Consider the following 16,042-nt stretch of genomic DNA (forward strand, 5'->3'; position numbering starts at 1 on the left):
AATAAATAAAGAGGAAGGACTAAGGCTAGTACCTTTCTCTTCATGAAATGTGAATGTATTTACAAGGTAAACATGAATGTTTTTTACTGGCCCACATTCACTTTGAATATATGTTTTTTGTGCACAGATACAGTTTTAGCTGTGATGTCTTTGTGTGTGTGTGTGTGTGTGATTTGGATTTTTAATGTAGCTTTAACAATGGTTCAGTCATATCACTATGATGTCTACAGTGTTGCAATTTATAGTGATGTCTAACACTGGGACATCATGCTGCAGACATGTAGCCCCCACCCAGTCACATTGCAGGTCATGTTCATAAATTATCCACAAAAAATCTGCTAGTTTACAGTCTATGAAATGTAGCCACAGACACATTATCCAAATTCAAAGGAATCGTCTCATTTTGTGGAATTGGTTCTTTTTGTGTTAGCTGGTAAACCTTAAAACTAATTTTGCATTAAAGTGGAATTCATGTCCAGTTTTGCTGACATCTGAAGTTGGGTGGAAGCAAGGAGAGGTAGTCCTTGGCTTTTTAGCATGATATATGGAAGTATTTTGAAAGAGTTTCAGTGTCAAAGAAAAACATGTCCTAATACAGCACTATTTAGTTATTGGTATACAATTCTTCAAGTGACTAAGATTGAGATGTATATGACAAACAGCAAACCACAATAATGACTAAATTAATTTTAATTTTATTCATATCCATAAACATTCAAAAGTCATTACAAAATAATTTAAATATCAAAGAACTTTACTGCTCCTTTAATTTTTCTCTCTCTCTCTCATACATTGAAAGAAAACCTTGTAAACAAATATGTTAATCATCCGAAATGTAAAACTGAAAACTGGCCATGAACTTGAGCTTGGTCATTGATATACCTGATGATTACAGACTCAACAATCTAATGAAGCATTCAAGCATCAAAGGTCATTGCACAGATTGGGGTCGTGTGATCTCCCAGTCTTGAGATCACATAATAAGTCTGTTTTGCAATCTCCAGTACATGGTGTCAGTACAGCGGATTTAGAATTGTGCCTGAAAGAAAAAAAATTCTTATTTAATTTTAATTCAAAGAATAATCCATTATTGTGCAAATTGTTTTATTAACCAGTATTTTTTGTCATATCTGTTCTTTAGCACCTAGGCTAAACATTATGATTATCACACCAATTACTGGCTAATAATAATAATATAAAGTGAAACTGTCCTAAACTGGACATTGATAGGATCAAAATTTGTCACTTTTTGGAGATGGACAGTACACAGTGGTTCGACCAGAATCAGAACAGCTTTATGAACCTGAATAAATCATTTTGCAGAAGGCAGCCTGGTTACACTGTTCACTATTATCATAATATTAATTATACTTATGGGTTCACAAAGCAATTCTGTATCAATGCCAAAAAGAATTTGTAGGAATCCATAAGAAATCCATTTCTTCCCCCCCCCGTTTATTCATTCTAATTGCTGAGTATAGAGATCATCACAGATATTCTTGAGAAACACCAAAATACCAAATGTGGAAACAACACAAATACTTGTTTGAAGTAGTGTGTTTTACAAGATAAATGCAGTACATAAATCTTTCTCATAGTCTTTTACCTTGAGCCTGATATCAAGAATAAAAAGCACAGAACTTACCTCAGATGTTCCCATGCAGCTAAGTTTAGTTTAATGTTTTCTTTCAAACCTAGGTTATTGAAGTGGTATACTTCAAGATACATTTCAGATAAAGGCACAAATCGGTTTTGTTAAAATAGCTTTCACACTTGTGCTATCTTTCTCACAAACCATGAAGATAAAAGACAGTTCATCCATCAAGTATGAACTTGTTCATTGTAAAACTACCAAATACAAAATCTTGTCAACATTTCATTGTACATGTATAAGTAACTGCACTGATAAACTCCATGATGTGCAATATGAAAGCAGTGACCTTTGACTTGACCCCAGTGTCAAGTAAGTTTGGTTTTCAAACTTGTTCACTATATGCAGGTAGCACAAACATGTGATAAAATCTGCGTCACTTTCATTCATCAAGAATTGCATGCTGTAACAGAATTTTAGTGAAAATCCCATGTCAGTGTCATCATTCATTCCAAAAGGAGCAGTAATATGGTTGCCATGTCAATGACATCATTCATTCCAAAAGGAGCAGTAATAGGGTTGCCATGCCAGAGGTTAGATAGCACAATTTTCATTAAAGCTCCAGATACATGTGATAGTGTTTTAGTGAAAATGCAATTTCAATTCCATTATTTATTCAGGAGGCTAGATGAGGATAACGTTGATATATGCCCATCTACATAATGCAAAAAGTGTTCCAGAGGAAACACAATGTCAGTGCAAGAATCCATTCAGGACAAGTAGCTATGACAGGATTTTTCATCATGGCTGCTGAGGCAGCCATACTGGAAGTCACATCAGCACCATTCTAGAACCACTACATAGCATAAGAAGCTTTCAGTGAAAACCTTCATGGCCATATTGAACATGAGATCTGCACCATTTGTATTTAGGACCATCCGCATCCAAAGAAAACCTCGTATCAATATAACAATTTATTCAATTGGAGAGTGGTGATAAGATGTTCAAGATGGCCAAAATGGTGGTCATATTGGATGTTCAAAAGGGTCACCATTTATGCGGGGTGACAATTAAATTAAAACAAAATTTTTATGGTCTTGCTTTAAAAACTACTTTGATTGTAAATAGAAAATTCTGCAATACTGCATTCAATCATTAAACATGCAGTATATTGTACCAACTAAAGTTGTGTTCATCACATGATAAATTCTCAAATTTTGATTGGCCGACTATAAGGATGTAATTTGGACAGAAACATTTCCCTGTAACTACAAGATGTTAAATTTGACTAAAGGAATTTTACCTGTTCCTGCAGAGACTATATCATGTGCCGATGTTTTCTGGGACTCAATAAAATCTCAATTTTTTTATTTGATTCATTATTATGCTTGTGAGAAAAAGAAAGTGAATACATGACACAGATGACAAGAATGGCATGTTAACATTCATGTAAGTATTAATAACATAGATATCCAATATAGAAAACTTTCAAGCATATAATTTTTGCATTCATCTTTGAATATTATACAGAAGCTCTTCAAGATCAGAACTCAAAACCTTTCAAATCATGCTCATTTAACCCTGGTAATGCGGAATGATGTTACCTGGCTGTGTATGCGGGAACCAATTATATTTATGGTCGAATGTCACCTAGCTCTGTGTGCGGATACCATATTTTTATGGCACAGGACAGTGACGTCTACAGATGTTCAATCTAGGCCAATACATTAATCGTGTTCTAATAATAACAGGGAGATAGCATATGTAATTGTCTCGAAGATCAGAACATCAGTGAAACAAATATTCAGACAGACTTATTTGCCCAGGAAAGTCTGTTGTTAGCAGTGGATGTTGATGCAAAGAATATTGTGGCTGTTAAGTAGTTGCAGTCTCGCAGCTGTCCCATATCCAGTTGGTGCTGATTATTGTATATATGTATGGGATAGTCCAAATTAGAATAAAGTTTGTTAGGGCTTTTTTGTGGAGGAATAAATGGCAATACAAAGAGTTTTCCAAATTTGGAGAATTAATTTTCTGCAGAAATATACGTGTTGATATGAAAGTGCTCTGACACTATCGCATGTTGATATACAAGTGCTATGACATGGCCATCCCATTCAGTAGCAACTTTAAAGTTACACTAAATTGAGCTTAAGCTATATAGTAGCAAAGTTTATCAACGAGTCTGTTATTAAAATTGTTGTGCATATCCTTTTCTCTATTGGGTAGTACATTGTATCATCAAGAGTGAGAACTGTACGAGCATGAAAGGGACAAACCATTAATTTTACGGGGGTGTGTGTCAAGTGTCGACTCCAACATATTCCTTCCTTGCCTATCAGTTTTTCAAAATAAAAATCACATTCTTTCTAAAGTTCATTTTGCTCTGCTTCTCTATCTCGCTCTCTCTCAACAATAAAACTGAAAAAGAAATGGACGAGAGAGAGAGAGAGATTCACTTCTTAATTTAACCTACTCTTATGACAGCAATGTGAAATGTATGTGACTTTGGAATCTAATAATCAAGACCTTCATCCAACATCTGAACTTTTGACCCAGTAGAAATCTTTTCTCTTTTTTTGCCTTGTAAGTTCGTTATGTTTCATTTTAACAGCTAGTTTCCGAGGTAGGCCAATGAACATAAAAAGCTTGATCTTTTATTTTTTTCCTCCTATGTTTGACAATGCAGAAGTTATGATCTGTTTACACTGTTGCTGAGAAATTTTATTTCAAATATTTTTGGCAAGTTGCAATTATTAATTATCAATGAAAACCTGACAACTCTCGCTCTATAATTTATAATCAATGAGAAATATTTGTTAATTTTCGGTAATAACAACTTTATGGCCTCTCAAATGTACAGCTCCACTCAAAAGAATACCTGATAACCAATATCACTATCATACATGTGTACACGACACAAGAGCTTCCCAGTGTTTCAAACTCCATCTCAGTGTTCATACTGTTGTTTATTTCTGCCTCACTTGGTGGTAAAGATCAAAGAGCTAACTTGGTAGCACACTGGCATTTTTTGGCTGTTTCATTATCATATATAACCAAAAATTGGTACACTATTGTGTTGCGAGAAGATTCAAACTAATGGCTGTGATAATATTGCTCTATCTGATGATATTGCATTAAAATCATTCAGATGTAGACACCAGAATGTTAAAGAATTAAATATGTCTATTTGGTAGGCCACTGACAGTTGTGGAAAATGAATAATTCTTTTTTAAAAAGAGGATCCGTAAGGACCCAAAACATACAATAGAAAAAAAATATAACATGAGAAAGCACTCAGGCACAACCAATACAAGTTACCTCACAAAAATACTTAATTACAGAAAACAAACAAAAATTAAAAACTGTAATGAATAGCATTCACCTTGAGCAAATACACTAAGCCTACAGGTACAATTACAGTAGGAAGGTGGGTCAAACTCTAAAGATCAGAAGAGGGATGCACCTCCCCCCCCCAAAAAAATAGCTGGACATTATAAGATGTATTAAAAATGAGAATTTAAAACAATTTGAGTTGTAAAGAAAGTTATTCAAAAACTATATTTGCTATCATATATTAAAGAATGCATTAATTAAAAAAGCTATTAAAGAAATCAACTTCAGTCTGCATGTTAATAGATCGTAAAGGAAAGTTATGATGTACATATGGTTTAGTAATGAAGCTGGCAAAAAGAAAAGTTTATGTAGTACGAGTCTAGAAATAACCCTAAAAGTTAATGTGAAATCCTAACTTTTTAACAGCATTTTTTATTTTGAAAGAAAAAGTTATATTTGTTTCCTTTACATGATGTGATGAAATAATAGAGTCCACTGCAGTCGATAACAAACCTGCAGATGGATTTTGTGTCACTTATTACATTTGTCACATGTATAGATATCAAATCATAAAATTTGTTCTTGCAACCAACAGTAATTGCTTATAGAGATGTTTACTTAAAAATCTGTAAGACATCTTTCAATAATTTTTAAATGAGATAACTAGTTTTCCGTTAGTTTGACTTCATTGCATAAACGGTATTCTCTTCACCCTAAAACATGACAAATATAATTGTTCTACATTATGATAGTAATTATTTTACCTTCCTAATTAAAACAACTTGATAACACTGAGTTCTCTGAACAATGAATGCTGTATTTAGTTGGATAAAAGATTCTGCCAGCAATATTATTTTAAACAGTCTTTTAAACCTTTTAAAGCTTTCAAACACTAACATTAATTTTTGGATGCTATGGCAACTAAAGTACATTTATGATTATTTATCATTTTCATTATGATTAGTATTTGTCCTTTATCAATGAACTATATAAGCGAATGGAATTATGTTTTTTATGGAGAAAATTTCTGAATAATAACTACATAAATCTAAATATTTTACCATACTGAAATGTAGAGACATGTTTGAAAGTTAAGTTTTACTTATCTAGCATAGGCCTAAAAGTAATGAACTGAGGATACGCAATAAGTAGAAATAAATTAACTCTCCATGTACACATTCAAAATGACTATATTTGATGGAAAAGTATACTTATATTCAATTTTTTTGGTCAAAAATTATTTTTTCCACCTATTTTCTCTATTTGGTTGCTATGGTAACCATGAACACATTAATTTCATCGACATTTTTAGTGTTTGCAATCTGCATGCATGTATGCATCACCTTGTACAATTTCACAGCAATCTGATTATAAATACTAGTTTTGTAGTTGTTATATTGATTTGGCCCTAAAAGTCTGTATTGTTCTGAAACAATTAAGCATACCTTGAAACCAGTGCTGATTTGTTTCTAACTGCCTTAGTTAGAAATAAATCAGCACTGTTTTCAAGGTCATCCCAAAACAACACAGCACTACCAGGGTTAAATGTTATGGCAACAAGCTTTTGCTAAATAGTTTGTGTCTTTGACCTTTTTATGCATATTTTAAATCTAAATATAACCCTGTCCTTATATGTACAATGGAAATCAGAAAATTGAGCCTTGACAAAGCAGGCCATTTTATTTTAGTCAAATTTTTTTTTTTAAATTAATGTCATTTAATTGTGAATATCTGCCAAGATTAATGGTCCCATATTGGCTGGTTTTTCTCAAGTTTCACTGTTTAATTTTGCAGGTGGTGTAATGGAAGGGGTTGGGAATTTTTTGGGGAGGGATGGGGGCAACTTCCCTCACCCTTCCCCATCGATGGGTGGTCAGTTAACGTCCATAGTTAGAAAACAGCCATTGAAGCAATTACATTTACAGTTGATAGGATAAAATCTCATGACTCCTATCAAACCTGACATTGACAGTAAATAAAATGTGGACAAACCTGTAAAATTCTTGAAACAAATCATCATCATCCTTCATTCTGTAGATCAGGTCATTCCAGTCTTCGGGATACAAATGATTTAGACCATATGTAGTCTGAAATATAGGACAATTTATAGATTACATGCCATAATGAATAATACATTATCTACCATGATGTATGTAAATTTGAATTTCTTACATTTTTGTTGTACACCAGCAGTCTATAAAGTTAATAACTATATATGTCCTCTAATATTAAACACCATAAATGTTTCCATTATTAAATATTTGCTTATTTTAGGCATTTAAGAAATTTATAGCGTGACCTTTAATTATTTGCACACCAGAAAATATAATAACAAGAGTCCCACAACTGGAATGATGCTCTACTGGCCAAAAAAGAATTTCCAGGAATTTTGGGTAATACAATTTCTTTTGAATTATTGAGCATTCAGACCATCTCTAATATTCTTGGACAATATCATTTTCAAATTACCAACAAGCAGGAAAATTAGAAACAGACTTTCAATATGTTTATTGTGGTGGTCAAATATGAGGTAAGATATAATTTTCATTCAGGACCAAGTCAATATGATAATTAGACTTCTGGTTGGTTGGTTGTTTGGGGTTTAACGCCATTCCTCAGCACATGATTGGCTATGCATGGTGACCAGTATAACTGTTGGAGGAAGAAAACCCTGCTAAGAACCACTGATCCATGAAATGCTACTGGTAAGCATTCTCACATATCCACACTAGCCAAGCCAAAGACTCAAACCCACATATTTTCACCCAAAATAAGGCTCTAGCCCAATGTAGCAAGTATATTAAAAGTACAGAAAGTTGGGGACTGTGATACTATAAGTGACATATTGTTCTATGTAGGTATGAAGAGTCTGTTTGGTAAATTAAAAGTACGGAAAGTTGGGGACTGTGATACTATAATAGACATCTTGTTCTATGTAGGTATGAAGAGTCTATTTGGTTAATTTTATTTATGACTGCATGGAAATAGTGTTAATATTTATCTGCAGGTGTCCTGTGCAATTAAATATCAATGTTGTTTGAACTGACAAACCTTAGCATTATACTCCATTTTCCATTCTGGATTGCCGCTTTGGTTTGCCTCGGTCAAGTTCAGATAGTAGTTTGTAAAGTCAAGTACTTGCTGTAAAGACAAAAATAAAAGACATTTTTGTAAGATTACTAACTATTTTAGTTTGCATTGATATTTTCTATAGTGCTTTCATTATAATAGAAACAAAAGAAAACACTGAGGTACCCTGGTTATAATAGTAACAGAAGATAAAACACAGGTTTTCTATAGTGCTCTCATTCTAAATGAAATGGAAGATAACACTGATGTTTTTGAGAGAAGTTTCATTGTAATGCTATTCATGGGAACTATAAAAGATAATGCGTGTTAAATTTTCTAATGGTCCATTTTTCCCCTTCAGTTTGTCCTTGATTCATAAAGTTGGGTGGACAATGGCTCAAACATTTTCTAATCAAGGAAGATGGTAACTTAGTTAAGTGGGACCCAAGTGGTCTCTATCCAAAATAAAGAGAATTTTCCTTTATAGATTGATGTTCATTTTGGTGGAATTGAGGGAGTCATTTTGTAACTAAAACATTTCAAGTTTAACTTTTAATATTCATCCCTTTATTGACTGCATTTCTGGGTAATTTTCTACCTAATAATTATTCATAAAAAAATTAAAGAAAGCTACAATGCCAACACATTCAAACTAAATTTTGTTCCTAGTAAGATGCAACAGAATTGCAATATCTGTTCTACGAAAAGCAAATATTTAAGTAAATTATATTTCTATGAGAATACTTACCCAATCACATTACGTTAGGAGTATTAGCCTCCTAGATCACGAATCCAGCACTACTAAAAAAAACGAAAATTGTCGTTTTCTATCTCATATAAACAAAGGGCAATAACTCTTGACCATTACCTCCCCTTGGCACCACCAGGTGTTGCTAGTTTTTAGCTGAGCAATATACTAACGAGGATACTTACATGGCGGTGTGGTTCAGAGGATATCTAAATGAGATTCAGTAAGAATTCTTGGAGAAACATGATTTACCTAAAAATTTGCTTTCTCCTTCAACTATGTTCCCCAATCACATTACGTTAGGAGAATAAGTAATAGAAGGGACTGTTGAGCATCCAACATCTACCTCAGGTATCCTTCGAGGGAATGATGGCTGGATTTACGATGCAAACAATAACCCATTCTCCTAATTACATAAACAACCTGGATATGGTTAAGAAGATGATTATTGAAATATTCTTACCAACAAAATTTCACTGGCAAATCCAATGAAGCTGATAGGCTGTGTTGATTGTTAAAATTGGGTCTGGTGGTCATCTGGGCTGCACCACCAGACTTACAAGATTTTCAAAGTTGCCTCTGCAAGCTAAATCTTTGGGATAAAAACTCGAGAAGGTTGAATTTGCATGCCAGTCAGCAGCTTCTATTTTAACTCAGATCGAAGCATTTTTGAACACGTGGCTTGCAGAGATCACTATAATTCCATGAGAAGTAATCATTGTGAGGCATCTCAAATCTTGTGAAAAAGAGAGTATGCCAAGTGTAAAACCCATCTCAGCCACGAAGCAAGGGCTTGAGAGGTGATATCCTGTTTCCCAGCTTGCACATGAAGAAAGACGCATTTGCACATGCAACAGTTCATCTCTATGCATTTCAAGTAGTGCTTGAGTACATGAGGAGGATCTTGCATGGCCACTGTTTCTTTACTTCTCTAAGGAAGAGTATGAGTGAATGACAACTTTTTGATGACCAATAGACCATAACCTATTTTGGCTATGAAGCCTGGTTGTGTCAATTGGACCATCGAACCATCCATTCTGAACTGAAGGTAGTTCAGGTCAACTAAGAAAGGGCATGTAGCTTGTTCACCCTGCATGCCGAAGCTAAAATTACATGTTTTGTGTGATAGTAACTTTAGTGAAGTGTGGGCTATAGGCTATGTTAAAACGAAGGACAGATTCCATTTTGTAAACAGAGTGAAGGATTTTGGTCAATTGAGACCAAAATTGCTGAAAGATTGAACAGATCTTTATCCTGCCTAATGTCACTCATACCATGATGCCGGAATGTGTCTGATATCATGGAGTGATAGCCTTTGATAGTAAATGGAGCCAACTATTTCATTTTGAAAGGCAAAAAAAAATTTCTGCTAGATGAGGGATTGAGGTACTCAGAGGGATGATGTTATTGATATGGCACCAGTCCGTGAAAACACACCACTTTCCCTCATAAGCCTTCAGAGTGGAGTGATTTCTTGCTCTTGAGATTCTCTCCACAATCAAAGATTTCAACTGTTTGTCTCACAATGCTGTCCTGACAAGGGCCAAGCGTGAAGGAGAAGATGGTCCAGGCAGGGATGGAACAGCCATGGCCCTGGTTGCTTGAGAAGATTCGAGTAGGCCTGAATATTCCTGGGCAGATCTATCACTAGATTAAGTAAATTGGTAACCCATCAATTGTCCAATCTCAGAGGGGCTATCAGAATCATCTTGCATTTCTGACACTAGAAAGCCTAGATGATCTAAAAGGAAGAGAAGATCATTTCTTCTTTGGAGTAGAACAGAAGTTACCATATGTTTCTGGAGGATGTTGTCCAGGTATGCTGAGTTGTTGATAAGTTGATCAGAACAGGGTGATAATGCAATCCATAGTCTTGGTAAAATCTCCTGGGTTGGTGTTGAGGCCAAAGGGTAGGAATCTGAACTGCTAAAGTGTGTCATGGTAAGCAAAGCACAGAAGTTCCTGAGACACAGATTGTATAGGGATGTGAAAGTATGCATCGGACAGTTCGAGACTGATGGCATACTCATCCTGTCAGATGGAGAGAAAAATGTCTCCATCTTGAATTTCGGTGGCAAAATGAACAGGTTGAGACCACTTGGGTCGATGATTGGCCTCAACTTACCATTCACCTTCTGAATAAGAAACAGACTTGAAGAAAAGCCCATTGATAGTGGTCTTTGTACAATCTCCACTGCCTGTTTTTCGATGAGTAACCATATCTTTAGTTGTAGAAAGGCATCTTTTTCCCAATCTGATGGTATATTTATGAAAATGGGAGAGAAGGAAAGGGGAGGGGACAGGATAAATGAAATCTGGAACCCCTCCAAAATGAACTGGATCACCCTATCTGTCTGATGGAATAAGGAGATCCAGTGAACCTGTAATTTTAGGAGTGGATGTCCACAGGTAAGCTACCTGTCAGTGGTGGAGTGGGTTCAGTGTCTAGAGTTAGGAGGCTTGACAGAGGAGAAACTTGGTTTCTTGTCACCTCTGTATGGTTGACTTCCAGCCTGGTTAAACTGTTGTCTCCTGGCATTGGGCTGGGATCTATATTGCACATTTGACTGAAAAATCCTGTGTCCCCAGTTCACTAATCATCCCTCCGCAGTGGCGGGTCTGATTGACTAAACATGAAAATGGCTTGGATTGTCAGAGATAAAATGTTATTAGTACAGCATCAAAGCTAAAATTTGGTGACACCTGGTGATGGCAGGAGTTATTGCCCATTGTCTATGAGAAATGATGATTTTGGTCTTTTAGTAGGGTTGGATTTACGAGGTAACAGGCTACTATTCCTAACGTAATGTGATTAGGGAACATATCTAAAAGAGAAAGCACTTTCTGCCTGTTATTGCAAGATAGCTTTCTGCATAATATATAGCGTGACATGAAGTCTTGGCACATGTGGGTAATCCTCTAGACAGGAACTGCTAGCATATCTGGGTAATATATTAGACAGGAATTTATAGCACATCTGGGTAATACTTTAGACAGGAACTCTTGCTAGCACCTCTGGATAATGCTTTTGAAAGAAGCTCCTAGCACATCTAGATAATGCTTTAGAAAGAAACTCTTAGCACATCTGGATAATGCTTTAGAAAAAAACTCCTAGCACATCTGAGCAATACTTTAGAAAGAAACTTATAGCATATCTGAGTAATACTCTAGACAGGAACTCCTTGCATATCTGGGTAATACTTTAGAAAGAAACTCTAAACTATCTGCATAATACTGTAGGTATATAGTAATAAACACAGCTGTTAAACAAACTAATATACATCTCTTGTCATTGAGAGGCAAAAGAAAAAGCCATATATATTTACCCATGAACTCCCTGTGTAATTTCCATCAATTTCATATATTCTATACCCAGGGTTAAGGTTTGTGTATGTTGTGACACTACCAGGAATATACACCACACCAGTTGGTCGTGTGAAATTAACATCATCGTACATAACTTCAAAGAGGTCTGCATGGCTATGTCCAAAGAACTGTCCAGTTATAGTACTTTCATACCTAAAAATGAAGGAAATTACATTTATCGTATTTTGATACCTAAAAATGGGGGAAAATACAAGCATAGTACTTACATACCTAAAAATTAGGGAAAATACATGAGTAATATTTTTATACCTAAAATTGGGGGAATATATATGTAAAGTACTTGCATATCTAAGAATACAAATGTGGGAAAATACATTTACAGTACTTTAATGCCTAAAAGGATCAAAAGTCTATTTTAGTTACATACCTAAAAATGGAAAATACACGTATAGTACTTTCATATCTAACAGTGAGGGAAATAATGAATAGTACTTTCATACCGAAAAATGAGGGAAATAATGAATAGTACTTTCATACCTAAAAATGGAAAATACACGTATAGTACTTTCATATCTAACAGTGAGGGAAATAATGAATAGTACTTTCATACCTAAAAATGAGGGAAATCATGAATAGTACTTTCATACCTAAAAATGAGGGAAAATATAGTACTTTCATACCTAAAAATAGGGGAAAATATATTTATATTAGTTTCATACCTAAAAATGAGGGGAAATATATTTATAATACTTTCATATAACCCAAAAATGAGAGAAAATATAATTAAGGCTCAGCAGTGTCACAAAGATTTTAACGTTTGCATTAATCTCAATTTTCATTTAATACTAAAAGGTAAATTCACATCAAGCTACCCTACACACTCACTTGTAACTCAAATCCAACTGCAAACTGCACAGACCTAGATTTGTCATTGCCTAATGTACTGGCAGGCCTAGGTCTAGGCCGTTTGTTCGAAGTAATCGGTACAACAAACACAGACCCTGGTCTGCCAGTGCATTATATGACAACACATCAGTACAACAAACACAGACCCTGGTCTGCCAGTGCATTATATGACAACACATCAGTACAACAAACACAGACCCTGGTCTGCCAGTCCATTATATGACAACACATCAGTACAAAAAACACAGACCCCGGTCTGCCAGTGCATTATATGACAGCACATCAGTACAACAAACACAGACCCTGGTCTGCCAGTCCATTATATGACAACACGTCAGTACAAAAAACACAGACCCTGGTCTGCCAGTGCATTATATGACAACACGTCAGTACAACAAACACAGACCCTGGTCTGCCAGTGCATTATATGACAACACATCAGTACAACAAACACAGACCCTGGTCTGCCAGTGCATTATATGACAACACATCAGTACAACAAACACAGACCCTGGTCTGCCAGTGCATTATATGACAACACATCAGTACAACAAACACAGACCCTGGTCTGCCAGTGCATTATATGACAACACATCAGTACAACAAACACAGACCCTGGTCTGCCAGTGCATTATATGACAACACATCAGTACAACAAACACAGACCCTGGTCTGCCAGTGCATTATATGACAACACATCAGTACAACAAACACAGACCCTGGTCTGCCAGTCCATTATATGACAGCACATCAGTACAACAAACACAGACCCTGGTCTGCCAGTCCATTATATGACAGCACATCAGTACAACAAACACAGACCCTGGTCTGCCAGTGCATTATATGACAACACATCAGTACAACAAACACAGACCCTGGTCTGCCAGTGCATTATATGACAGCACATCAGTACAACAAACACAGACCCTGGTCTGCCAGTGCATTATATGACAGCACATCAGTACAACAAACACAGACCCTGGTCTGCCAGTGCATTATATGACAGCACATCAGTACAACAAACACAGACCCTGGTCTGCCAGTGCATTATATGACAGTGCATCAGAAGCTATGTTGTTGGCAGATGGACCTGACTTAAGTATATATGGTAAATCCTGAAATTTACTCTTTCAAGGTGCTTAAAAATAATATATTAGTATCTTTCAGCCGAATCCTCTATCTAATTTTAATAATGATCATAACTTTCAGTGATCAAAGTTTAAAAAAAGAAATCATTGAAACTATGTTATATAACATTCTGATGAAGATAAATATGAATGTCACTTAAGTCTGAGAAAGTTCATTAAATTCAATTTACACATATTAATACTTCCCTTGATTAAAAAGCCATTAATTCTCTCATGGTTTATTTGCTGTTCAATGCAGATGTTCATTCCCCATTTCTACATTTCATACCCAGACTGGACTAGGTCTTCAATGATCACAGTCAAAGCCCTTTCAGTGATTCAATGGTAAATTTGCATGAAATGTAAGTGAAAAAGCATAAAAAAGTGAGATACAAGTGGTCAATGCAGCCGATGCAACAAAGTACCATGCAAGTCAGATCTAACTGCAAACAACAAAATACCACCATGTAAGTCAGATCTAACTGCAAACAACAAAGTACCATGTAAGTCAGATCTAACTACAAACAACAAAATACCACCATGCAAGTCAGATCTAATTGCAAACAACAAAGTACCATGTAAGTCAGATCTAATTGCAAACAACAAAGTACCATGTAAGTCAGATCTAATTGCAAAAAGCAAAGTACCATGTAAGTCAAATCTAACTGCAAACAATAAAGTACCATGTAAGTCAGATCTAACTGCAAACAACAAAGTACCATGTAAGTCAAATCTAATTGCAAACAACAAAGTACCATGTAAGTCAGATCTAACTGCAAACAACAAAGTACCATGTAAGTCAGATCTAATTGCAAACAACAAAGTACCATGTAAGTCAGATCTAATTGCAAACAAAGTACCATGTAAGTCAGATCTAATTGCAAACAACAAAGTACCATGTAAGTCAGATCTAATTGCAAACAACAAAGTACCATGTAAGTCAGATCTAACTGCAAACAACAAAGTACCATGTAAGTCAGATCTAATTGCAAACAACAAAGTACCATGTAATTCAGATCTAATTGCAAACAACAAAGTACCATGTAAGTCAGATCTAATTGCAAACAACAAAGTACCATGTAAGTCAGATCTAATTGCAAACAACAAAGTACCATGTAAGTCAGATCTAACTGCAAACAACAAAGTACCATGTAAGTCAGATCTAACTGCAAACAACAAAGTACCATGTAAGTCAGATCTAATTGCAAACAACAAAGTACCATGTAAGTCAGATCTAATTGCAAACAAAGTACCATGTAAGTCAGATCTAATTGCAAACAACAAAGTACCATGTAAGTCAGATCTAATTGCAAACAACAAAGTACCATGTAAGTCAGATCTAACTGCAAACAACAAAGTACCATGTAAGTCAGATCTAATTGCAAACAACAAAGTACCATGTAATTCAGATCTAATTGCAAACAACAAAGTACCATGTAAGTCAGATCTAACTGCAAACAACAAAGTACCATGTAAGTCAGATCTAATTGCAAACAACAAAGTACCATGTAAGTCAGATCTAATTGCAAACAAAGTACCATGTAAGTCATATCTAATTGCAAACAACAAAGTACCATGTAAGTCAGATCTAATTGCAAACAACAAAGTACCATGTAAGTCAGATCTAACTGCAAACAACAAAGTACCATGTAAGTCAGATCTAATTGCAAACAACAAAGTACCATGTACGTCAGATTTAATAACATAGATCCAGATTTTCCATTATATAATACCCCTGCAGATTGCTCAACTAATTAATCCAAACTGCATAGTCCCAAAATCTTCCTGTATGGTAGACTGGGATCTACATTGTTTTTGTTGCACCTGATTTTTGCAAATATTTACTGTAATCATGCTTTACCTTCAAACTTCAATATCTAAAACATGAATTACTTGAATATATTCAGCATAGCTCAAACAACTCACTCATTCCCCTCT

General features: G+C 35.2%; 1 protein-coding gene across 1 annotated transcript in view; it reads right to left on the reverse strand.

The window, feature by feature from the left end:
• Positions 1-679: 679 nt before the first annotated feature.
• Positions 680-16,042, reverse strand: part of LOC149776997 (sphingomyelin phosphodiesterase-like) — a 38,132-nt gene continuing 22,769 nt past the window's right edge. The window contains exons 10-13 of the mRNA XM_089941752.1: positions 12,071-12,263; positions 7,979-8,068; positions 6,920-7,014; positions 680-1,039 (exon numbers count right to left, since the gene is read on the reverse strand). Of these exons, the coding sequence (XP_089797878.1) occupies positions 925-1,039; positions 6,920-7,014; positions 7,979-8,068; positions 12,071-12,263 (493 nt within the window). The 3' untranslated portion in view covers positions 680-924. The remainder of the gene's footprint in view (positions 1,040-6,919; positions 7,015-7,978; positions 8,069-12,070; positions 12,264-16,042) is intronic.

This window comes from Sinohyriopsis cumingii, chromosome 18 (assembly GCF_028554795.1).
Source record: "Sinohyriopsis cumingii isolate HCF-2022 chromosome 18, ASM2855479v2, whole genome shotgun sequence".
NCBI lineage: Eukaryota > Metazoa > Mollusca > Bivalvia > Unionida > Unionidae > Sinohyriopsis > Sinohyriopsis cumingii.